Source organism: Brettanomyces nanus, chromosome 4 (assembly GCF_011074865.1).
Source record: "Brettanomyces nanus chromosome 4, complete sequence".
NCBI classification, from domain to species: domain Eukaryota; kingdom Fungi; phylum Ascomycota; class Pichiomycetes; order Pichiales; family Pichiaceae; genus Brettanomyces; species Brettanomyces nanus.
This window is the reverse complement of record NC_052377.1, coordinates 1,224,145-1,249,008: the sequence shown is the minus strand read 5'-3', so window position 1 is coordinate 1,249,008 and position 24,864 is coordinate 1,224,145. Positions and strand designations below refer to the sequence as shown.

The following is a 24,864-nucleotide window of genomic DNA, read 5'->3' as shown; positions in this document are numbered from 1 at the left end:
AATTGGATTCAAGAAACAGATTTAATTCAGGCTGCAGCTCATGCATGCAACAACTATTCACTTTGCTTATATTTCGTTTCAATATCTCATACTAACTTTATATGATTAGACTACTGATTCATTATGGGAAGAACTTCTGTCCTTGCGGACGCCCTTAAGTCCATTAATAATGCCGAGAAAACAGGTAAAAGACAAGTTTTGATTAGACCTTCTTCAAAGGTTATCGTCAAGTTCTTGCGTGTTATTCAGAAGCATGGTAAGTAAAATGGACATCAAATATTCAAATGCTCTCTTTTCTTTGATGCTAATGCAGAAGTCGAACTCATTTTCACCGGAATGATAACTGGATGGCCTGTTGTCGAGCTTTGAACTTTTCTTTGTTCTTGGCTTGTTATTATCACTTGTTGTCTTTTAACTTTCCGGGAGATAAAAGCTTTAGGAAAGGATTCTTACACGTTTCTGAATTTTCTATTTTCTTAATCGTTTACTTTTCCCCTACATATCTTCGGTATCAGCATCAGAATAGAGAGGGTTTGAATAGGTTGAAAGTGTTTCTTTGAAAATTATACTAACAGTAGTCGCTTAGGATACATTGGTGAGTTCGAGTACATCGATGATCACAGATCTGGCAAGATAGTTATTCAGTTAAACGGTAGGTTGAACAAGGTTGGTGTCATTCAACCAAGATTTAATGTCAAGATTAACGAGATTGAGAGATGGACCGACAACTTGTTACCAGCCAGACAGTTTGGTTTCGTTATTTTGACCACCTCTGCTGGCATTATGGACCACGAGGAGGCTAAGAGAAAGCATGTTTCAGGTAAGATCTTGGGTTTTGTTTACTAAGTAGTTTGCACTTATCTTAATCGGTATGGCTTATATCAGAGTTAGCTGAAATATATAATCATTGGTAACAATGCTAGTAATGGTACTAAAATGGTTGACTTTACCAGATTCTGCGAGGATGCCAGGTTACTCCAGATGAACCGGCGGTGTGTATCTACTTCTGGTTCTAGAGCTGAAATAACCTTTGGAGAAGCTGTTAGCAATGACCCATCCATATTAAAGACTTTGTAGGTTGATCTTCTATCGGTATCTGTCAACTTCAGGTAATCTCCTTTTTTTGTACCCACAAACGATCTGATAATTCCCTTAGCAGCAGGTTTAGGTAATCCTTTACTAACATCTAGGTTAGCATATTCCGTCGAGCAGAATTTGTAGTCACCGCTGTCATCGCCCCTTCTCGGAATGGTACCTCCAGTTTTGCTGTTAATGACTGCCAAGTCTGATTTAGAAATAGGAGGTGCTGGCGCTTCAGATAACCGTTTTCGGAAACTATAAAAATCGGGAAGAAGTCTAACGTTTCCTTCGTCATCATAATCCACCAATCCATAGTTATTGGCTTCCTGTGCAAACTCATATACTAATCCACCAGAAAATACCTCTGACATCTTACTGGAATATATCGCACCCACTTCTTGAAAGCTTCTTGGTATTACCTCATTGCAACCATATTCCGAGAAGAATATAGGTTTACTGAATTTGTCATAATCTCTCACTAAGAGATGATAACCACTCGAGTAAAATGTTTGTTGACCACACCACTGATAGGTATTGACTCCATAAAAGTCTATCTGGTCATCCGGTGAGCCCGCATAACATTCCAAGTATTCCGCAAGAGACGTTCTAAAGTTGAGGTCATCTGCAGCTGAATAGCCAACAGGGATTTTACGCAAACCGCTTAGTTTCATGAATTCCTTCATGTCTCTAATAACAGCTTTAATATAGACTGGAGCTGCTTTTGCAGAAATGTAGTCGTTGACCACCTCATTTCCGCCAAAGAATCCCAAGGTGTTGTTAAATGCGGAGAACTGGGCTATAACCTTGTAGATATGAGACATATACTTCTCATTATAGGTAGTCCATGGCTCATATCTATTTAAGTGTTGACCATCTAGTGGGGAGTTCACATCGAGCACAAGATATATTCCAGCATCTGCTAAAAGTGACATACACTTGTCATGATCCAAATCAGGATTAATTGAATAAACCCTGATTGTGTTAAGTCCAAGCTGTTGAAAAAGATATATATCTCTGGCACATTTATTAACATCGGATAAAGGATCGTACCTAGTATTAACTCCAGATGAGCCTCCCGGCTGATAATCTACTCCCTTTATGAAGAACTGAAAGCTGTTAGTAGGTTACAGAGAACTAAAGGTATCTCTCCAAATATACTTACAGGCTTTCCTGTGACTGAATCATAAAAATGCCTTCCACGAACCTCAACAGGATGAACAATTGCCTGAACCGCAGATGTTACCATTAAGATAGCAGCTGTAATATAACCTAATTTCATTTTTACTTTTGCAAAATGATACTGCAAGGAATAAACTGTATAGCTTCTATATGAATGAAATTCAGTTCAGCCAGCGCTTAGCATCAAAAAATGGAACAAGCAAAAATACAAAAATCCCTAATTTCCCGAATAGGAAATAATGATTGGAGGAGTTACCAACCAAATGGGGCATCAATAAATATTAAAAATATGCACAATTTATAGATCAAAGAATGTAGTGCCGAAAGGAACGATAGAACTACCATGGTTCTTTCTATCATTCTTTTTTGTTTTCAGCATATAATAATAAGGTAAGAAAAGAGAAAATAAAATCTACCGCACGCTCAGCTTTTCCAAACCTCGGCCAAGAAAGCTTCTTCTTCAGCATGATGCTTCTTCTTGTTACCAGCAGCAATTGAGGCAGATGGATCTCTACCCGCATATCTCAGCGGAATATCGACACCAGCTTCTTTTAATGTTGAGTTCATTCTTGGGTACATATAACTCCAGGCACCCATGTTGAGAGGCTCCTCCTGACACCAGACTAGGTCTTCAACGGCTGGATATGATTGGAAAGCTTCTTTGAGGAGAGCGTATGGAAATGGATGCAACTGCTCCACTTTAATAAAGGCAGTGTCCGTGTCGCCTAAATCTTCACGCTTCTTAACAAGAGTGGCGTACACTTGACCAGAACAGAGAACCAAACGCTTGATTTCAGACTTGTTCTTAATGCTCTTTCCGAGTTCAGAATCCTCAATGATCCACTGGAAATGAGAATCTCCAGTAAATTCGGAGAGAGCAGATCTGGCCAACGGATGACGTAACAAACTTTTAGAGAAAAATATAATCAAGGGTTTACGGAATTGACGATGCATCTGCCTTCTCATTAGATGGAATAGATTTGCAGGAGTCGTTGGATAAGTGACTTGCATATTGCAATCTTGATGCTGTCTCTCTAATTTGTCCTCAGAGGGGAAAAATCGTGGGTCCTCGTTGCACATCTGCAAGTAACGTTCAATACGTGCAGAGGAGTGTTCTGGACCTTGTCCATCATAACCATGAGGAAGCGACAATACCATACCAGAACGTTGCTTCCATTTGCTTTCAGCAGAAGAAATAAATTGATCCATTATGCATTGAGCGTTGTTGGCGAAATCACCAAATTGGGCCTCCCATTCCACATAAGAGTCAGGGCTAGCCAAAGAATAACCATATTCGTAACCCAACACACCAAACTCAGAAAGAGACGAATTTGAAATGACAAAATCGCCTTGTTTTGCGCCAATGTGCTTTAATGGAACATAAGTGGCACCGGTATCCTGATCATGCAAAACAGCATGTCTTTGAGAGAAAGTTCCTCTTTCAACATCCTGACCAGTAATACGAAGATGGTAACCCTCTAAAGCCAGTGATCCAAAGGCAAGTGCTTCACCCGTAGACCAATCAATACCTTCACCACTTTCCACGGACTTAAGTCTGCTCTTAAGAATACGTTTGAGATTTCTATGAACTTTGAATCCTTCTGGAGGTGTGGATATGACCTCACCAATCTTTTTTAGAGTACTCTCATCAACAGCGGTCGGTAAGTGAGGCAAAATCTCGTGGGCCAATTGTCTTGGTGATTTGAATCCCTCCCAAGGAGAAGTAAGCCATTCACGAGTCTCTGGAGTGTAATCTTTTGCCTTGTCAAGTGAAGTCTGTAAAGTTTTCCACACCCATTGCTTGTGCTCTTCTATGTCCTCCTGCGTAAACACACCTTCTTTCAATAATTGCTTGACATACATGTCAAGAACCGACTTCTTTTTTGCAATTTGCTTGTACATCAGAGGTTGGGTGAAAGAAGGTTGATCAGTTTCATTGTGACCGTGCTTTCTATAACCGACCACATCCAAAAAGACATCAGAATGGAAAGTTTCACGCCACTCAGCAGCTAAATTGAACATAAAGGTAACTGCCTCCACATCATCCGCATTGACATGGAAGACAGGCGCATTAAAAGCTTTTGCAATATCAGATGCATATCTAGTGGAACGACCAAATTGAGGATCAGTAGTGAAACCAATCTGGTTATTCACGATAATATGAATAGTACCACCAGTAGAGTATGCAGGCAAATGCGAAAATCCCATGGACTCATAAACAACACCTTGAGCGGCAACTGCAGCATCACCATGGAAAAGAACCGACATTGCCTTATTGAATTCACCGACATCATTCTTAAAATGCTGGATGGCACGAGTCCTACCAAGAACAACCGGATCTTCGGCTTCTAAATGGGATGGATTTGCCACAATGGATAAGTTGACACTTTTACCAGAAGTTGTCGGACGGCAGTAATTCATTCCCAAATGATATTTCACATCACCAGAACCCTCATCTTGAGCTGTAGAGCCCGAAAACTCAGAAAATATAGCTTCGGCAGGCTTTCTGACAACGTTGGTCAACATGTTGAGTCGACCACGATGTGGCATACCAATAACAATGTCTTCGATGCCAAGATCAACAGATGTATCAATTAATGCCTTCATGCCAGGCACAACAGATTCAGCACCTTCCAGTCCAAATCTCTTATCGTTAGGATACTTTGTAGAAAGGAAATTTTCAAACTCACAAGACCAGACCAAACGATCCAATATTTGACGTTTTTGGTCAGGAGTGAACTTGAAGGCTTCAGGAATCTCAACGCGCTCCCGGATCCAATCGCAACGCTCTCTAGAAGGAATATGAATATACTCAACAGAATAAGTCGAGCAATAAATTTTCTCACAAGTAGCAATTAAATCCTTCAATTTCATAGTTGAAACGCCTAGTTTGGCGAAGTTAGGAAGAATACCGGGGCCCAAAGCAATATCTTTGTTCATGTCTGCCTCAGTGAAGCCGTAGTAACCCGGTGTCAACTCAAGTGGTATATGCAAATCATTAGCATCACCAAAAGCAATATGAAGAGGATCCAAATGAGCCTTCTGATGACCGCGCACCTCGTAAGCACGAACCATAAGTTGGGCTTTCAAATGGGTTACAATATCCTCATTTCCAGAGGTCTGACTGTTAGGTAACATGCTCAAACTACCGACAGGACCAGGAATTAGCGTTGGAGGTGCCACAAAAGCAGTAGCGGAAGGACGACCACCCTGAAGGTTACTGAAATAGGCATTCCAAGATATATGAACCGATTTAGGATCCTTCAACCAAGCTTCATACATCTCATCGACATAATTGGCCGCATCACCTTGAAGAAACGTATCCTGGGCAGGTGGGGCTGAGACATAAGCTCGACTTCCGACAACGGTATTGAACCTAAAGTTGTTGCACACCAAGCTTTTTGAAAGTCTGGATCTCTGCAGTCCACGTAATGCGGGGAGATTTCTAGAGAATCTAATCATAGTGCCAGATATCGAATGAATAATCAGGGAGACACTAGCTACTTCGATAAGGTCAAAAAGAATGAGAAGTCACGATAATCGACTATCAGGAAGTAATGCTTTGATAAACAAACAAAATATGGAGAAGAAGAAGAAATGGACTAAGTTGCAGTAGACAACTTTTAACACCTAAATGCGACACAATGTGTACTCAAGAAAACCCCCGGCTGCGCAGCAATTCCATTTTCGCATAAGTCCAACAATAGAAGGGGGAAAAAATAGTCTGAAATGCTCGGAGGTTATTTTCCTTCATGGCTCTCCCGAACTCGTCCCCGCATTTTCTACTCGGTGTTGTTTTCCTTATTTTTTATTGGCAACAGGGATTTCAAACATGACGTGTTAAGGAAAATAATAATTAACGGTGACATAATTCACTAGTAAAGTTGGAAATACATCTGAGCTACAAAAGAAGTGTTGGAAGTTGCTCAATATCATCAAATTTTCAGAATGACTTTATACAAATTGTCTAGTGATTCATTGAGTGATTGCTGCTTGTGCCCAGTGCGGACCGTCTTTATCGGCGTCGAGATCGGAGATTGGACGTGAAAAGTTAAAAGTCCATCGGCCAGACGGTATGGGGTCGAAAAGAGAGATAGAAAAAATGTTTCCCGAGGGTTCTCCACATACAAATGGACTTTTTCGATTGGGTTAATCAGAGACGATAACTTACGATCTTCCGTTTTTCGACCATGTTGTTGAGACCGATCTTCAATCTGACTCCAATATTGGGAAGGATATCGTTGTATCCTCGGGGTCCATTACGAAGGATGCTAGGTGGCATCTCATTGGCCACCCTGCCCTCATGTATTTCTCCACATCAGGATATAGACATAGGTAGAGATTCGTCGAGCCACGCTGAATCGCTCAGACAGTCTCTGCCGACATCTACTATATTCTGTACTACTGAACTTAGAGATACATATAACCAGGATTTTGACGACTTCTCGCTTATATACGAAGCAAAGTCCTTCCTACAACAGGACCAGATTTCTGATAAGGCCAAGATAGATCGCTTCATTGACCTCTTCAATTCTTCCTCTACTATCCAAAATTCACTGAAAGATGGATATATCACTTTACAAGATATAGTATCGTCTATTTCGCCAAGTAATTACAGTTACCTTTTCTACTTTCTCGTATCAAGCGGATATCAATTTCAGGATTCTCATACAGACAAGGCTATTCAATTGCGAGTTCTTCAGAGTTTAGCCAACGGTAATGACACTGATTACCATTTATTTATTACATGTCTAGCTGGGGACAATATTTCAGCGACTAAGAAAGTATTCCAGAGCCAATATGGTCACGCTATGTGTGAATATATGATAAGGCGTTTGGTGGATAAGGACTACCATGAAGAGACCATCAAGTTTCTTCAGTACTACTTGGAGAGACTTAAATTAGAGTGGGGGATTTCGGACAGCATTGCCATAGATGATCTTGCTGAAAACAGCCACTTTACGGGATTTTTCAGTCTTTTGAACAACTTTAGATTGCACAGAAATAAGATGCCTTTGCTACACAAATCTCTAATGAATACCACGATCTTACAGTTACTCAAAAAAACACTTCTATTGCATAAAACTTTGGAACCATCTTACCTTGAGGATTATTTGAAGGTGCTTTATAGATATCTTGAATGGAATCCTCGTCCTTCTAGGTTTGTCATCAAGATGGCCAATTACTATTTTCTCAGCTTTCTTTCGAGAATGGCCGATGTCAACTGTGCAGTCTTGGTCAGTTATTTGGTCTCGCTATTTCCAAATTCTAGAGAGCTTCTAACATCTACGGGACTGTTGAATATGCTATTCAACGGTAGCGTGAAAACGGAGTTTGATCCTGATCATGAGTTTCTACATCCGCAGATTCGGGAAGAACTCGTACTCACTAATGAGTATCCTACTCTTGAAACTCTCAATCTCATATATGCCAAGTATCTATTTGAAAACACTCCTTCCAAGATTCAGACGAGATTTCTTTTTGATGGGTACATCAACTCTATTATAGAGGTTCAGCGGTCTCAAAAATCGCATCTGCATCCTTTCTCATCCAACTGCCACAACTCTATTGTTTTGGAGACATTTCTAAGGTATTCACTCTACAATTTGAAGAAACCAAGGTTTGCCTGCAATTTACTTATCAAGTACTTGGATTCTGTTCATTCTTGCAAATATCACACTCATGCCTTGTCGAGATTACTAGCAGAGCTTGCATCAAAGGACATTTCAGAAACTTGCCAGTTGGTGAATACCTTGAAGAGGAAATGCAAATTGGAAACTCCAGTTTTTGTCGCCATTATTGACAACTTGATCCGCATCAACGAGCTCGAAAGTGCCAGGGAATATTATGACTACCTTTGCAGTAACAGTAGGCTGGTTGTCAATTTGAAAAAGGGTGATGCTGACCGGTTTTATCAGGAGTATGGGTGGCCTATTCCGAAAAGTCATGCTAGGAAGAGTACTGAAATGTTGCCTGTCTGGCTCTCATGTGAGGAGACATTCGATGTCACCAAAGTCATCGAGTTCCTTGAAACGTATAAGCCCTAAAGCATCTGTATTTATATACGCCATATTAAGAATGAGATGGATCAGGTATCCATCCTTTTTTGAAATTGGTTTAACATCTTTAATTAGTAAACGTAATTTTATAAAACCCTATATAGCCATATATAGCCGGTAAATGAATCTGCTTTTTTCTGTGAAGTTGCAGTTATCTTTTTTTTCTTTTCCATCCCATGCTTTAGATATCCTGAGCGAAAGCATCCAAACTAATTGGCTGGCCGGGCTGAAAAGCCGGCAGACCAAGATAGGGACAACCATCGCATCTAAAGGCATCACCTAATGCGCATGATCCACATCCGCCGGTTTTTCCTTTGACAGTAAAGTCTATTTCGTTCATCTCGTCCGGCTTGAACTTAATAATTTTACTCTTTTGGTCCATTCGCCTAAGCCTATTTTCAATAACTTCAGCGGCATCACTGGCACTTTTTGCCATGTTACCAAGAACGGAATCCTGCAAACTTTTTCTTTGAGACCCTTGCTTTTCCTCTTCTTCCTTAAGACCACATGTACAGTTTTTGCATGCTCTTCTTCTCTTTTTACCAGTTTTGGAACACTTTAAGGGAACAATTGTAGGCATAGACAAATCCTCAGAGTTCAAAAGCTGATCCTCATCTTCTTCTTCGAGAGTGTCAACGTTTTCATGCTCCTCGAAATAACTCGTCTTACTCTTTCTAGCCTTTTCATCCATTTCGGCTTCTGCAGACTCCAAGTCATCCATATCATCAGAGCTACTACCATCAGTAAGATTAGGAGTACTGACAGAAGTAGCCAAACTGGCCGACACTTTGTTCAATTTAATGAAGGTAGGAAGTCCCGAAGTTGACGTTTTGGAGACTCTCTTCAAGGGCACAACTGTTTTATTGGCCCTTGCACTTGGCTTGATCCACTTTGAGTTGTCCGTACTCACCAGGAAACCAGCCTTGATGGCAAGTAAGTCACAATTGTCTGGAATTAAGCCATCAAACACGCCTTCGGGTATTAAAGCATTGAACAAGATCTCAGTTAATGGACCATTGAACTTGTTCTTCTTTGCGCCTTCTGGAGCAAGGTAATAAATAAGAGAGAACGCATTCACCGGAACATATTGCTTTCCACTAGCAACTCTGTCAATGACAAACTGTATAATATCAGCATTTTTATTCTGAGCTTGTAGTAACCGTTTTGTGCTCTCCACGGTATCGGGCTGTGAAGCCATCGTTGGATGGATTAGTAGAAGTACTGAAGACATTGTGAAGTATCTAGGAAACTAAACAAAAGGTAAAGCTCTATTATGAAACAGCAGAGACAAGACCCTCCTTCTTTAAGAATTGCAAATGGATATATAAATAGTTTACTTCCAGGAAAAGTTGAACAAACAGGAGATTCTCCGCTATTCACGTACTGATATATATATATATATATATTTTTTACTGCCATACTAATAAATCGTTTCGCCTTAGTCAGCATATCGAAAATTTTTTCTATCAATTTCATTTTCTTCTTTATTAGCTCACTTCGGCGTTTGAATATATGATAGATGGCGCACCGGGTAGATAGGCGGATAAGCGCGAGGGGACTTCTCTAATCTATAAAGCCAGTACCATACCTAGGTTAGTACGATCTGTAGCCGATTGGTTTCGTTTTGTTTTCAAATTCTTGTCATATCACTTTTCTTTAGGTCACCACTGATCGATTAGATTGTCAGTCATGAATGTCTTTCCCTTGCACAGCCGTTGTTTTTAAAAGCTTTACTTTTTTTTCCTATGTCAAAAAGTTTTACGTCGGTTAGAGACGATCGACTTATAGAGTCTCTTGTTTTTTACTTTCCTATTAAAGTAAAAGTAAATAATTATGTTGACCTTTTATGTAAATATAAGATGCTTCTTAGTTTCACCTCCACCTATTTTATTTCATTTTGAGTGAAGATTAACGCTGTGGAAACTCCGGATTTATTAAATTTCTGTGGGTCTTGTTCTAGTTTAGCCGTATTTTTTTCATTCTAGTTTAGTCGATTATGAAAGTTCTAGAGGTCCAACAAACAATAGGTAGATGGGCGCCGTCAGAACGGAAGAAATTCATAGAATGGCTAGCCAAAGAGCAGTCAAAAGAATCCACAGATTCTTCCGATGAATCATTGGATAAATCCAAGCATGCGACAGATCTCTCAAAGGAGAATCTTTTAGATAAACAAGGTGCAGAGGTTACTAGTACCGATCAGAGTAATACAGGTAATGGTGGGCTACTGCGCACCCCGCAGAAAGTTATATGTGATATTGTTCATACATTCAACGAGCTTCGTCAGACAACTTCGCTGGTAGGAGGTAATTGTCAATCTGAGTATTTGCTGTGGCTTGAGAAAATGAAAAGATCAGCGGAAGATCGAAAAGCAGAGATGATACGATCTGAGAAGCAGCTAAATGATCAATTCATCAGCTCACTCGAGACAATAAAGAAGATATTTCAGTTACTCTTGAACTGCAATGTTTGTGAAAATCAAGAATCTACAATGGAACTTCTTGGTGATAAGATACAACCAATTATGAGTGAGTTTTTGAAAGGAAAGCTGCAGAAGCTTCGAAATTACTCCTCTGATTCATTGACCATGTCGACGCTCAACGAACTTGCGAAAACAGACATACTCAAATTAGAGCCCATTATAGAAGAGAGCATATCCGATTTATCCAAGAAATTACAAAAGTTCTATCGGTTGCTGGACTTGGTGGGTGAATGTATGGCAGATGAGTCATTTTTGCACCTTCTTCCATCAAAAGACGAGGTGCAAAGTTTGTCTGTATTTATCAAGGATCCCGATACTGTTAAGATGATTATGAGTACAAAATTCTCCAACGTAAATTCAGAGTTGTTGAATAAACTAGACGATGAAATTGATGTTGTGGAGAGGCTGGCCTCTGAGCGAATCAATCAAGTGAAAGTGTTACAGACACAAGCACGCAGTCTCAGCGCTCAGTTATTTATTAGCATTGATGATTTGGACACGACAGTTTACACCACAGATGAGGAATTTAAAGAACACATATCTTTAACAAAGGAGAGTATACAACGGTACCAAGATAAAGTGGCAGAACTTGACAGGTGTAGGGAGAAAAGACAGGAAAAGCTAGATCTTTATATGAAGAGAGTGGGCGATTTGTGGAGCATTCTCAGATCTGACGATAGTTCGATTCAAAAGTTTCTTAAGGAAAACAAGAACTTGAAGGAGGAGTCGTTGATAAAATTTGAAGACCTACTCAAGCAATTGGAGCAGGAAAAAAGGGACAATATGGCCAAGTTTATACAGGCAAGCCAAGAAAGAGTGAAGGGTTATTGGGACCTGTTGATGTACGATGAAAATGAACGAAGAACCTTTAAGGAGTATTATGTGGAAGACACTGATCAGTTTGATAATAAATTATTGAATTCCTATTCGGCTGAGATTGAGAAGCTTCGGAAAGAAGCTGAAAATTTGAAGCCACTTATACAGAATATTTCTCTATTGGACAAACTTCTTGAGGATAAGCATCAAGTGGATGAATCTTCAAAGGATCCAAGCAGATTGCTTAGACGCGATTCGTTTAAAATTCTAAGAAGAGAGGAGAAGACAAGAACAAGGCTTGGTAAACTGCTTCCTGTCACCATTGATAAAATCAAGAAAGGATTAACCGAATACAGCGCGCAGGGAGGCCGCATCATAAAGGTGAATGGGGAACCATACATCGAAAGAATCAAAGAGATCGAACAGACGGTGATTCATAGAAGACCTCGAATGCGTGCAAGATCTCAGAGGATAAATAAACAAGTTATACAGCCTTCCAAAGGAAGAGTGAGAACAAGAAGCTTGAGAACAACCAGCGAGCCTTACCGATCCATCCATGCTACGCCTGCGCACTCTATCATTCGCCACCGCAGCACAAGTGAAATGACTAATCCGTTTCTATCTCGAGAAAACACACCTCACAAACGGGCCAAGCTGAACGATGGATCTCACTCAAGCAATTTCCAGCTCGAAAAGCGGCTTGGCTCACCTATAGTGTTCTCTGATCGTTTCGATGAAAGTACTGGTAATCGGAGAACAGATTCAATACAATCTTTAAACATCAGTGGCAGCACTACAGTTTCAAACAAACCAATCGTCATCAAGGGTGGCTCTCCTGTGAGACATCTTGACTATTCCACCGCTTCCAAAACCCAGGTCAACCAGAATTTTATGAGTATGCCGAAATTACGTCTTTCTTTGACACCGCATTCGCAGGCGGGTTCTGAAAGTCTTGTACCTGTCTCTTTGGATCATCACACTAACCTATCGGTGAATAAGAAGTTTCGTTATCCTACTTCTTCTCACGGTTTACTGCAGAACGGACCTAACATTTCAGTGCCTGCCACTATGGCGTGTGAGAAAGGTATTTCTAGAAAGAGAGTTGCCTCGTACCAGATGCAGCCCGTTGAAGAGTTGAGCGATTCCCTAATATATTTTAGCGAGTCTGAGACTCCGGTACTGGAAGATAAAGAAAACCAACCTCCACAAGTGGTGGATGCTGGAAACCTTAAGCAGCTTTTCTCTTCAATATCAGCTGTGAAACCATCGATTAGCTGGGAAACTGATACCTTTTAATTCTTTTCTAAATCATCATACACTTAATTTATCCTTCATTACGTTATGTAGGCTCCTTCCTCTATAGTTATTTGCTCCACTGTTTAGGAACCGTTCCTTCGGGAGCCTGCGTTTCTACTTCTTTTTTTGCAACCTCTGACCAATCAGTGCTAAGTGAAGTACCATTACTTTCCACGTAGCTTTTCATCATTGCTCGTTTAGTATCAGGATCAGCATCTGAATAAAGCTTTTGGAAAAAGTTCAATGCCGCATCATCTCCAGCCTCTTCATTGGCTTCATCCTCATCGCTACCTTCATATTTTGACCAATCCACCTTCTTGTTTGAAGACGATGGATACGATGTCACGGCTTCTGAATTATCATACGATTGCATGGTGGGCTCAACCTCCTGTGCCCGCTTATCCTTAGATTCATCATATTTGAGGTTGGTCCACTTTAGTTTCTTGGACTTAGCCAGTGTGATTTCTAGCTTTGTACTAAAAACTGCATACTCGCACTCATCTGGCACAATCTCATTGTATAACTTTGGAATGGCGTAATTATACTTCTCTCCTTTGGTATCCATGAATTCGACTTTAAAAGAATTCGGTTCAAAGTCTGCAGCTACTGATTTCTTATCAATGCTTTTAACAAAAATAGAGATGTCAACTACTGAATCACCATCATACCAATCAGTTCTCATTTGAGATTTAACCGTTGGTGTAGAAACTTGCGATTTCTGCTTGCTATGATCATATTTCGCCTCTTCCTGTTTAATCTGTTCCTCAGTTAAGTCAGCCTCTGTTTGGTACTTCTTGGTCACCATCTCTTTGAATATCATAATCTCATTGTCCTTTTCTGCGTACTTACTAGCCAACATAATCTGATCAAAAGACTCTGCATATTTATGGGTTTTAAAGTAAGCCATCGATAGCTGGTAGCGAGCCCTTGCTATACTTTCCCTTTTGCACAAAAGTTCGGCCTCATTTAGTGCTCTCCTACTGCAATCAATTGCTTCATCATATTTCTTAGTTCTCAAGTTGATTTCCGTTTTTAGTGTAAGGGCCATTAGTGACGTCGAATTTTCTCTTAGCGCTGAGTCAATAAGTTTTCCAGCTTTGATGTAATCCTCAGAATCCAATGATGCTTTTGCATCCCTCAACATACTTTCTATAGCCATCGTTAATTAGATTTGACAAGGATCTTACTGATGGTGTTTCTTATCGCCTTGAACTCTAATAGCCTCCCCGGGATATACTACATCTTTCGGGCAGTGCTCCATCAGGTACAGTTTAATTTTTCTCCTCTTGTGAAAAATTTTAAGAAAATAGATCTAGTTCTGCTCTAAAGGGGAGACAAGTTCTCAGTGCTGATAAGGGGATTACTTGTGTTCAACGTGTCGATCATGACAGAAGATACAGCAAAGGTTAATACGTTAGTTTTAGATGCTGGTCCTTTAATCACGCAACCAGCTATTGGACTTCAGCAACTTGCCCATAGCTTTTACACCACTCCTGGTGTCTATAATGAACTAAGAGATGAACGAGTTCGTTCCCAATTACCAATTTGGTCTGACAGGCTACAAGTGAGACAGCCTAGAGCATCATCAATAAAGGCTATTTCAGACTTTGCTAAATTGACGGGTGATTATGCTGTACTTTCTATGAATGATGTTCATCTTATGGCCCTTACCTACGAATTGGAGTGCGAGCTCAATAATGGAGATGGTCGACTGAGAAAATATCCTGGAGGTAAGAGAAACAACGAGGTTGAAGAAAAAGAAGATAATAAAGACGGTAATAAAACCATTGAAAGTAATGGCGTGGAAGAAAAACCAACAGAAGATGATGGATGGACCACAGTTCGTAAGGCTGTTCCCAAGAAGGTGAGCAAAAAGAAGGGAGAGAATCATAACAAGAAAAGTACTTCTAAAAAAGTGGACAGCACGGTGGGGAGTGAGAAAGATTCAGCCGGAGAAGCCACTGTCGAAAGTATCTCAAACAGTAAGCCAAGCAATGACGATGATGATGATGATGGTGATTGGATCACTCCAGATAACTTGATCGAAACAATGATGAAAAATAAAAATGAAAGTATAGAAACTGATAAAGTATCAGTTGAAAAGATGAAGGTTGCAATAGCAACAGGTGACTTTGCTATTCAAAATGTATCCCTTCAAATTGGTCTTAACCTCATAAATGCCATGTCGGGAATGAGAATTAAGAGAGTGAGAAATTATATGTACAGATGCCACGCTTGCTTTACACTTACGCCTATGCCTAAGGACGGTACGCCAAAGCATTTCTGTCCGAATTGTGGAGGTGCCACTTTGATGAGATGTACCGTGTCCGTTGATTCAAAAACTGGTGAAGTGAAGCCGTTTTTAAAGAAGAACTTTGAATGGCATACTAAGGGTAATGTCTACTCTATTCCATCTCCTCTATCCAAAAACTCAGCGAAGCGGTACGGAAGGAAAGGTTATCAACACAGAGGTAATCCAAACATTGAGGACTTATTTCTTAGAGAAGATCAAAAGGAATATCAACAGGCCTTGAAGAACGCAGAATGGCAGAGGAGACAGAACGAGAAAGCTATGGATGATTTTGTTGGAGGAGGTTCCGCAGATAATATTGTATCGCCATTTTTAGCAGGTAACGGACTGAGACCCGTCAAGGTGTTTGTTGGTAAGGGAAAGAACGCCAATGCACCTAGAAAGCAGAGAAAATGACTTTTGCGAGTGATGTATAGTAAGGAGTAATAATAATAGATATTGGATTCATGAATCCCTGAAATGTTTTTTAACGGTCGCGAGAGAGGTTAACATATACAGTAGAGGGTTTCCTTTTCATGGTAACTCCCTTTGTACCACTGCAACATCAGGTGGCGGGTCATAATGGCTCTATGCAGAGTGTTGATGGATCGTTATTTTGTAAGGCTGCAAAGCATCGAGAGATCAAGTTTTACAATGATTCTCATGGCAAAATGATGGATCCTTCAGATTCGCTGGCTCTAGGTTCATTGCTCATAGACTGGATGCCTGTATATCTGGGGACTCTTGACCCTGGACTCAGTGATGAGCTTTCTTCCAAGAAATCGGATATTGTCGATGGTAACCAGAATACGCTTGGTAAGGTTGGTCAGAATGAGACATTTCTTGTATTGGAGAACGTGCTCTACGGCTATCGAAAACCTAACATAATGGATATCAAGCTCGGAAATATTTTGTACGATGAAACAGCGGATAAAGCTAAAGTGGAGAGAATGAAAGAGGTTTCAAGAAGTACCACTAGTGGCTCGCTTTCATTCCGAATATGTGGGGTTCAGATCAGTGACGACTTTCATGGAGAATTACCGGCAAGCATAGAAAATTGTAAGATGGAGGATGTGTGTCACAGGAAGCCGGACGGGTATCTTACTTTTGATAAAAGATTTGGCAGAAGTCTCACCGAAACGAGTGTAAGGGATGCTTTGAGACTATTCTTTAGGGGTAATTGCCTTGCGAAGGTGATTCAGGATAAGATAGTAGACAACTTTGTAATCAGATTACAGACGCTATATAACTGTTTGTTGGACACCGAGGTGAGGATAATTTCTGGTTCCTTACTTTTTGTATTAGAAGATGATGAGCAAAGATGGAAGGATATGGAATATGAAGACCCAGTACTTGAAGAGAGGTTAATTGATGATAGCGACGATGAAGAAGAAGAAGAAGAAGAAGGAGGAGGAGGAAGCATAATCTCGTCATCCCTCAGCTGTCTAAAGTTCATTGATTTCGCACACGCTAGATATACTCCAGGAGAGGGATACGATGAAGGGCTTATTAAAGGAGTAGAAAACCTCCTCAAGTTGATGGCGGACATATAGTGATGGTATAAAAAGACAGGTAAGCAAAACACTATTTATCGTACACGAAATAACTAGTAAATTAAAATATATCCTTCATAGTTCTGAGCTCTGCCAACGCCTCAATTGGATCATTCTTTCCCGTGGCCCGCACCACATATGGATCTGTCAACCTGACAAACGGATTAAAGGCTTTCTCGTCCTTGATGGTAAAGCTACCTGTAGTAAATTCATGAGTCTTTGCAAACTTCTCCAGTTCGTTTAACGCCTTGTTGTTATTGCCAAACACCGTTTTGGCGAATTTAGCATTTGACGCAGTATACTCATGGCCAGGGTAAGTGACGGTCTCATCAGGTAGGCTCATAAGCTTGGTTAAAGATGTATTCATCTGCTCGGCAGTTCCTTCAAAGAAACGGCCGCATCCGCATGTGAATAAGGTGTCACCCGTGAAAACGCACTTCTCGTCCGTCAATTTATCTTTCGCATAGTAGCAAATGCTGTCCTGTGTATGGCATGGAGTATGTAGGGCAGTTATCTCAATATTCTTTCCTAGTTGGATTACTTCCTCATCAGATGGAGTATACGAAACGTAAGGCGAATCCTTACCTGCGATGACAGGCACGCTCTTGTAAAGTGACGAAAGCAATTGACCATTTCCACCTGCGTGATCATAGTGATGGTGCGTATTCACTATACTCGCAACCTCAGTCTTATTTTTTTTTGTGAGATAATCCATTATATCCGAAGGATAGGCCGGGTCGATCAACCATGATTGACTCGACTCTTCATCGGTTAGCAAATAACAGTAGTTATCACCAGACTTCCAGCTCATCGGTAAGTAAGTGACATGCATCTTGCGAGTAAATTGATGTTGCAGAGATTGAAATGATTGATGAAATACAGATCTTTTCAGATTTCTTAGCATGAAGATCAATGCTAAAAACAAAGAGGGAAAGCAAGTTAAGGTCAAGAACGAAAAGCCTAAAAAACAATTATTTCCTTAATGGAAACCCGCACGGCTTGTGCGAGTGGCGAGACGTGGGGGAGGAGAGAGACCGGTTAAGTAAGAAGGTGTAAGGATGAGTAAGAACCGTTTGTATCTTTCATACCAAGGTAATATAGAGCTTCGTTCAGAGTATTATATTTGAATTACATGGTGAATATACAGTACAAGATAAAAAAGAGTGGTGATAAAGTAAATCAGTCTCAAGCATTTCAGGCGTCTTTGGAAATTGTAGTATTAACATCCGGGAGTGCATCAAGCTGTTCAGCCGGTAGTACTTCGTCTGGACCATATACTTGCGGTGCCTTCACTTTCTGATCAGCTGGTTCTACTTGTGGTTGTTTAGATACGCGTAGATCGGAATCAACGACAGGTGGAAGTACAACGGATTTGGAATCAGGCTTGACAACTGAAGACTTTTTTATAGGAGGAAGATTGGCAGAAGCTTGAACACTGTTCGCGGTGATGGCAGTTTGAGCAATTGCAGTAGCAGAGGCAACAGTGGAAGGAGAAATGACCGCACCAACAATATTTGGTAAACAAGAAGGAGAGGATGAGGATGAGGATTGTGGTACCACTGAAGACGTGACAGGAGGGGTAGATGTAACGCTACTAACAGTATCAGATCTCCAAGGATAAGGTAAGCTCAAAGGGGCCGGTGCAGTAGGAACAAGCGCGATTTGAGGAGCACTATTCAGAAGCGTTTTGTTGATTGAACTGATGTTTGGACTGCTGTCACCACTCATCAAAGGACTGGACAAAGAAGAAGATGCCTCTATCTTTATGTTACTATTAGGCATGATGCCCATACATCGAGCATAGCTCACGGCCGTAGCAGCAGTCGAGTCGTTGTCCTCGCTGGCATTTGCAGTGTTTATATCGTCCTCAAAATCAGAGCTATTTCCAGTACCATTTTCAGGAGTACCGGATGTATCTCTGCGACGCCGTCTGCGAACAACCTGCATATCTTCGGCATCAAGTGACATAGGCAGTCCCATCTCTTTTCTCCGCTTGCATTTAGCAAAATGAGTCTTATAGTTGTCTGACCTTTGAAATGTTCTTCCACAAATGCAATCGTACAGATCAACATCCAAATGTAATATTAAATGCCTTTTAATGTTGCCTCTCTTGGCGAAATTCTTTCCACATTTATAACACACAAAATGTCCTTCATCAGTTAGGGCACATCTTGTAAATGCTACATTAACCCTCTGCCTGATGACGCCTCTTCGATTCTCCATCTGTTCTGTAGAGGGCCCAATTGATTCCGGTTCGTTCGGGTGGCTTCTAAGTCTCTCCTTTCTTTCAACCTCTCTTCTTTGTCTCGCCAGAGTCTCTTGTGGTTTCTCCATTCGGAAAACGAGAACATTTTGAGGATGGTCAGGAGGCTTCCTAGGAGATGTTGGGAGAAGCTGTGGTAAAGTAGATGCCGATAGCTCCTGTTTGTCGATACCAAGCAATGCAGGACCTACGACCTTAGGAGTATCTGCATTATTGGTAGATGCAGTAGAAACCGCAGAAGCCGTAGAAACTGTCGAAACTGTGGGTGTTGTTGTATCGGCTGTAGGTTCAATAGAAGGTGGAGGAATAGGAGAAAGTGGAGCAGCGGTAACAACAGGAGGAACAGAAGAAGCCATATTGAGCTTCTCCACTACAGGAACAAAAGAGAACATCTTCAACTTAGTAGGTGGAGTTGCAGCCCGAGACATAGAAATATTTCCACTGTTACTAGGTGGTGGTGTAGCCAATGGTTGCTTGCTGAACGCAGGATTCGGTGTAAGAGTAGCAGAAAGCAATTTGGTGGGCTCGAATCTAAAGCTCCCGTATCCTCGTTTCATTCTCAGCTTCTTGGTAACTGAATTCTCCAACTTCGGACCACTTCTCTTGGGCTCTTCCTTGCTTAAGGTGATGCCAGCATGGCACACACGCATGTGAGACCGCAGATTATCCGATCTTTTGAATCCTTTTTTGCACTTGGGGCAAACATATGGCCGATAGTCTGTATGAATCAATGAGTGTCTTCTGAAATTCTCTCTTCTGTCAAAGGAGCGCTTGCAAAATCTGCATTGATAGGGTTTCGTGGGATCGTCTGGACTAGCCATAGGAGGAGCAGTGTGCTTTGCAACTGGAAAAGGTAACCTCCTTCCTTGATATCCACTTTGAAAAACGCTCAAGTCCTCACTATTTCTGTCGACATATTTACCGTCAGAAACTGAAACATCTGCTTCGCTGACCATCTCGTTCACCTTACTGGATCTACGTCCAGGCTTCCGTCCCCTAGCACGAGATTTCTTCCCTCTCCGTCCACGTCCTCTTCTTCTACTATTCGTCTCAGATCTCTCGCCATCGGAAGAAGATGACATGCAGATATCACTGTCGTTCTCTGCGCTCTCAAAAAACAACTCTTCTGAACTGATCTTAAGAAAGCCCTTCAATTTAGGTGGCTCTTTACCAATCCGGTTGACATTCACGTATTTCATTTTATAATTGATGCTATTCTCCAGAGGTAAGTGGATTGGTTTGTGCCAAGCATTTCCATATGCATAGACATTGACATCAACGACTTTCAATAATTTGAATTCGTCAGGAGAAACACCGGATAAATCTATCGACTCAAAGTTTGGATAATTGGCAAGGCTGAGATGAGACATGTTCTCGGGAAAATGGACATGAACATCCCTGACGGGCTTATATACAGCTAATATATTGGATGACTCGACTCTAAAGTATTGCTTCTCAGAGTTAAGATCCAAAGTTATTAGCCTGTCCATATCAGCACCCGCATCAAATATTGTGGTCGGAAGAGAATAAGAAATAAAGAGTAAGTTCTTGCATTTTTCAACATCGTTGTTCCGTAACGTTAGTTTTCGTAAATTGCAAGGAAGTCGGAGCACACAATCCCACTCAATCTCGCAGTTAACTAATGCAATTTGGTAAAGTGTGTTGCAACTGTTTAAGGTGCTTAAAAGACCTGAGCTTAGAGAACAATCGATCAATTTTAAATATTCAAGACTTTCAAACCCCTTGAAATCAGAAGAGTCGCTGAACTTGCATCGGCTCAATGTAAGATTTCTCAACTTTTTATTCTTTGTCTGGCTGCCCACGTGAAGGGCCGCATCAATAAAGTGATCATCGAAAAGGCAATTGAGGTCGAACGTCTCAAGATTAGGTAGATTGTGAAGCAAGTAATCAAGATTAGGGTAAGAGTTCTTATTTTTAGTAGTGTCTTCGGTAAGATTTGAGTTGGATTCTGTATCATCCAATATATGTATGCTCAAACCTCGAAAGTTCTGGAGTCCATATGTTTCAAGTAGCTCGTAATCAACACCCTCAAGCATGATTAAGTCGAACAGATTGGTTCCATTGTCCAATTTCACTAGCGGTTTGTCCTTTCGTCCTACACATCCTTTGTAGTAAATACGCTTCAATGAAGGGATCTTTCTCACAAGAGTAGATACGGCACTCATATCTATCTCATTACCATAGATAATCAATTTCTGGCAACAATCGCATTTTTGAATGGTATCAAGATTCTCGTAGTTCGACAATGTCACGACGCGCAACTTTCGGAGCACACTATCAGAAGAGCCAAGCATAGTGAGGCGTCTATTGTTTATTTTAACAGCACTTGTGAATCTTTTTATAAGTTCACCAATTTTGTTTAAGTGGCGTGTTTTAATCTCGACCAATGGCAACATTATGCCCCGGTCGGAACCATTCATAAGATATTCAAGAAGCCAATGATACTCAGAGGATAGGACTGAAAGTTGGTATTTGCATGAGGCTGCATTCTGAAGTTCATCGTCGTCATCATCAAATGGATCATCCACGTACAAGCCGTCAGCACCAGAGGAAGAAGAAGAAGAAGAGGCAGCAGCAGTACCAGCAAAAGCAGTCTTTATGGCGTCGAAATGAGCGGAATCTGTAGGATTATTTGCAGGAAAGAGTTCAGTTGTGGCTTTTTCAACAGGATCAGAATGTCCGTTTTGATGGTCATTCAACTTCGCCTCGGCCACCTCCTGGAGACTATCAGTAAAAGAATCATCTCGGCATGGTACCAGTTCATCCACTAACTTAATGCATGGGAAAGTGTTGAGAAGTTGCACAATTGTTTTATAGAGCCTGTCTCCATTTTCGCTCAAAGTATGCAAATCCCGGAACTCATGCGTATTTTCGGGGTCTTTCACCAATCCCACCAGGAAGGCAATTAACTGAGATATAGACAACTCGTTAAGAATTCTCTTCTGTAGCTCAAAGTTGGGAAGCAAAAGGATGAGATCGACCAGCGATTTGGTGGTATCCTTCTTACCTGAAGGTGTGCCCAGAGCAGAAAGGAGGTGTTTGCCTTTATATTCTGCAGATTTGTCAATATATTCCGGCAGGTGCGCAGTGGCGGGGAAGAGTGTGATCATGCTTGTATTATCGATACAGAGATTCTTTTAATACAAGTTATGCGCAGCACTCTAAACGTTTGAGTCTCGTTGATTTGCTTTGAAGAAAGCTCTACCTGATGGATTTCCTCAATGAGTTTCTTCGTGAGGATTTCAAGCAAGAAACAAAAAAAAAATTATATATTGGAAACATCTTTTGAAGGGGCCGAATAAGCAGACGGAGTTAGAAGGAAAATTTTTAACCGCGTTTGGAAATCCAGGTAATTACAATTCTACATGATTAGGCAATTTGATGGGCGAAATCCCTAATAGCCCAGAAGTTCTGATGAGAGCAACATTTACAGGAAATGCTTGTTTCCGGGATATAATATATTACAATTGCAATGCGAGTAGTTAAACAGTGGATGCATTATGGTAGCGACTGACGGCACTAGTTTATTTCATCCTCTTCAGCCACAGTCATTCTTCTGACACCCATGGTGAGTGATTCCTCTTCATCATCATCGTCATCATCGTCGTCATCATCTTCCACATCATCACCATTGTTGCCGTCGTCATCATCGTCATCATCGTCATCATCGTCATCATCGTCATCATCATCATCATTGTTGTCATCATCATCTTTAAGGCTTTGATTTTCTTTCTCCTTAACGCCTTTGTTATCTGCATCTTTACCCTCATCATCATCATCATCTTCATCATCATCATCTTCTTCTTCGTCCTCGTCTCCATCTTCGTCTTTATCTTCATCCTCATCCTCGTCCTCGTCCTCATCCTTATCTTCATCCTCATCCTTATCATTGTCTTCATCATCTTCATCCTCGGGGTATCCCCCCAATTTCTGAACTATCTTATCAACAATCTCATTCCAATCCATCATACCTCCCATACCTATCTCTCCATAACTGCTCACCACCTTTTCCGTAGGTTTCAAAATCTCGATCCATTTCATCTCCTCTTTTATCATCTTGGCATGACGTTTGGTTATGGGTGAGTTGTATGCAAAAGAAACCATGGCTGGAGCTAGAAGGATTGAATACTGTGTATTCCAGGCACGAATGACATTGGTAAGTAGATTATCACATAAGCCCAACGCAATTTTGCTTAGAGTGTTGGCAGATAGTGGTGCAACAATTAGTATGTCGGCCCACCTCCTTAGTTCAATGTGGATTACAGGATCTGTTCGGCTGTGCCATGTAGTCCATTCATCACTATCTTTCCAAATAACCACATCACTTGGGAATTCGCCTCTTGACACAAAGTGTTCAGATGCCTTCGTGAGAATCAACTGAATGGAAACTTTATCTTTATAAACGTCCTCTAACTTATGAATTATCAGACGAGTTTTGCTTATGGAGATAGATCCACAGGCACCAAATAAAATATGAAGCTTGCCATCATCATGAGGTAGTCTGGCATCCACATTTTCATGAGATGGAGTACCTGGGGGAATGGGGCCTGCATTAATGGTTGCAGAACCTGGCGATGGCGTATGCTCTACCTGCGTAAATGAAATGCCAGGAGAAAATGGACTTTTAGGTCTTTGCTGTTGCCCGCTCTGTCCTGTTGGGGTCACTGCAGATGCTATCGCACTCGATAGTACTGTCTGTCCTTGCTGAGGTACCTGTGTAATTGTTTCTAGTATAGATTTTCCATCTGTAGTGGATCCTGACGCACTTCTAGAACGAACAGGTCCGTGTTTCAAAGTGTCCTCAACATAGAAATGGGCATGCATCGATGGCGCCTTGTGATGCGAAATCTCTGGCTGTAATCTAAGGGACTCGGTAAGCTTGGAGGTCGCGATAGCACCTGTAGATCCCGAAGAAGATGAAGAAGTGAGAGGAGGCGAATCAACAACAACAGTATTAAAAGAAGAATCTGTAATCGGATTTGATTTTATAGGGGAATCCTGAATTTTGTCTCTTGCAGTCTGAGCAGCAATAGCGGCACTCATGGCATGAACTGCTACTCTCTTTCTTAAAGCGAGACCCGTTACTCCAGGTGTTGTAGAATCAGTACCAGATATTCCATCGATATCTGCTTGGAGATGCTCTTCTGACGCTATCGTCTCGCTCTCATCAATAATTGCAGATTCAGTCTCGTCCATCGGTTCCTCATTGTTGATTAGAGGGGTTCTTTCAAGCTGAGGTGATAGGGGTTTAGGGTGCTGAAGAATTGGAGGAGGAGAGGGGCATCTCAAATTTGAGATGGCAATAACACTTGGAGATTCAGTGATATCTGTTGGGATCTCCTGAGGTTTCTTCTTCTTTTTGGTCTTTGTACATGGTTTGGTAGTCTTACCAGTAGCCCTAGCAGAAGCCTTAGCTGTAGCCTTGGCCCTTGCAGCAACTGCTTCATTAACAGAACGAGTGGAATTCTTCCGTGTAGCTAAAGCGGTACTGTCTTCAGAACTGAAGGAAACAATAGAAGAGGAACGTCTAGTAGAATCGGACTCGTCTCTTGAAAGAGGATGTGAAGTCACCTCTGACTGGTCAACTGGGGAGATTAAAGGCGAAAGCTGTATGCCAGAGTTCTTTCTGTCACTATTCAAATTAGACCCCATGGCCGTTCAACAGTTGTAAAGTGAAGAGAGCAAAAAAATGGAGGATGAACCAAAAAAAACAAAATGGTCAAATAAATTGGACTTACAAAGTCAACTGTGAAAGAAATGAAAAACGCTTGAAGTCGTTAAATCCAATACGTTCGATTTACCAATATCCGTCTTGTTATGTGATAGTA

At 41.1% G+C, this 24,864-nt stretch overlaps 12 protein-coding genes across 12 annotated transcripts; 5 read left to right on the top strand and 7 right to left on the bottom strand.

Annotated features, from left to right (window-relative positions):
• Nucleotides 1-123: 123 nt before the first annotated feature.
• RPS22A (ribosomal 40S subunit protein S22A) lies at nt 124-846 on the top strand (the record flags this gene model as incomplete). Its single annotated transcript, XM_038924068.1, has 2 exons — nt 124-256; nt 587-846. The coding sequence occupies 2 exons, from the start codon at nt 124-126 to the stop codon at nt 844-846; spliced, it is 393 nt and encodes a 130-aa protein (XP_038779996.1).
• Nucleotides 847-1,062: 216 nt separating this feature from the next.
• On the bottom strand, nt 1,063-2,359 carry FOA43_003819 (uncharacterized protein; the record flags this gene model as incomplete). The annotated part of the gene is made up of 3 exons (XM_038924067.1): nt 1,063-1,083; nt 1,134-2,140; nt 2,239-2,359. 3 exons carry the CDS (start codon nt 2,357-2,359, stop codon nt 1,063-1,065), a joined length of 1,149 nt encoding a protein of 382 aa, XP_038779995.1.
• A 323-nt stretch (nt 2,360-2,682) lies between these two features.
• KGD1 (2-oxoglutarate dehydrogenase E1 component) lies at nt 2,683-5,721 on the bottom strand (the record flags this gene model as incomplete). The annotated part of the gene is made up of 1 exon (XM_038924066.1): nt 2,683-5,721. One exon carries the CDS (start codon nt 5,719-5,721, stop codon nt 2,683-2,685), a length of 3,039 nt encoding a protein of 1,012 aa, XP_038779994.1.
• An 806-nt stretch (nt 5,722-6,527) lies between these two features.
• On the top strand, nt 6,528-8,306 carry FOA43_003817 (uncharacterized protein; the record flags this gene model as incomplete). The annotated part of the gene is made up of 1 exon (XM_038924065.1): nt 6,528-8,306. One exon carries the CDS (start codon nt 6,528-6,530, stop codon nt 8,304-8,306), a length of 1,779 nt encoding a protein of 592 aa, XP_038779993.1.
• A 193-nt stretch (nt 8,307-8,499) lies between these two features.
• Nucleotides 8,500-9,516, bottom strand: FOA43_003816 (uncharacterized protein; the record flags this gene model as incomplete). The annotated part of the gene is made up of 1 exon (XM_038924064.1): nt 8,500-9,516. One exon carries the CDS (start codon nt 9,514-9,516, stop codon nt 8,500-8,502), a length of 1,017 nt encoding a protein of 338 aa, XP_038779992.1.
• A 798-nt stretch (nt 9,517-10,314) lies between these two features.
• On the top strand, nt 10,315-12,909 carry FOA43_003815 (uncharacterized protein; the record flags this gene model as incomplete). Its single annotated transcript, XM_038924063.1, has 1 exon — nt 10,315-12,909. One exon carries the CDS (start codon nt 10,315-10,317, stop codon nt 12,907-12,909), a length of 2,595 nt encoding a protein of 864 aa, XP_038779991.1.
• A 67-nt stretch (nt 12,910-12,976) lies between these two features.
• On the bottom strand, nt 12,977-14,053 carry FOA43_003814 (uncharacterized protein; the record flags this gene model as incomplete). The annotated part of the gene is made up of 1 exon (XM_038924062.1): nt 12,977-14,053. The coding sequence occupies one exon, from the start codon at nt 14,051-14,053 to the stop codon at nt 12,977-12,979; it is 1,077 nt and encodes a 358-aa protein (XP_038779990.1).
• A 240-nt stretch (nt 14,054-14,293) lies between these two features.
• On the top strand, nt 14,294-15,616 carry FOA43_003813 (uncharacterized protein; the record flags this gene model as incomplete). The annotated part of the gene is made up of 1 exon (XM_038924061.1): nt 14,294-15,616. One exon carries the CDS (start codon nt 14,294-14,296, stop codon nt 15,614-15,616), a length of 1,323 nt encoding a protein of 440 aa, XP_038779989.1.
• A 12-nt stretch (nt 15,617-15,628) lies between these two features.
• Nucleotides 15,629-16,752, top strand: FOA43_003812 (uncharacterized protein; the record flags this gene model as incomplete). Its single annotated transcript, XM_038924060.1, has 2 exons — nt 15,629-15,635; nt 15,722-16,752. 2 exons carry the CDS (start codon nt 15,629-15,631, stop codon nt 16,750-16,752), a joined length of 1,038 nt encoding a protein of 345 aa, XP_038779988.1.
• Nucleotides 16,753-16,813: 61 nt separating this feature from the next.
• FOA43_003811 (uncharacterized protein) lies at nt 16,814-17,584 on the bottom strand (the record flags this gene model as incomplete). Its single annotated transcript, XM_038924059.1, has 1 exon — nt 16,814-17,584. One exon carries the CDS (start codon nt 17,582-17,584, stop codon nt 16,814-16,816), a length of 771 nt encoding a protein of 256 aa, XP_038779987.1.
• Nucleotides 17,585-17,946: 362 nt separating this feature from the next.
• Nucleotides 17,947-22,146, bottom strand: FOA43_003810 (uncharacterized protein; the record flags this gene model as incomplete). The annotated part of the gene is made up of 1 exon (XM_038924058.1): nt 17,947-22,146. The coding sequence occupies one exon, from the start codon at nt 22,144-22,146 to the stop codon at nt 17,947-17,949; it is 4,200 nt and encodes a 1,399-aa protein (XP_038779986.1).
• Nucleotides 22,147-22,555: 409 nt separating this feature from the next.
• On the bottom strand, nt 22,556-24,688 carry FOA43_003809 (uncharacterized protein; the record flags this gene model as incomplete). Its single annotated transcript, XM_038924057.1, has 1 exon — nt 22,556-24,688. One exon carries the CDS (start codon nt 24,686-24,688, stop codon nt 22,556-22,558), a length of 2,133 nt encoding a protein of 710 aa, XP_038779985.1.
• Between the last annotated feature and the right edge of the window lie 176 nt (nt 24,689-24,864).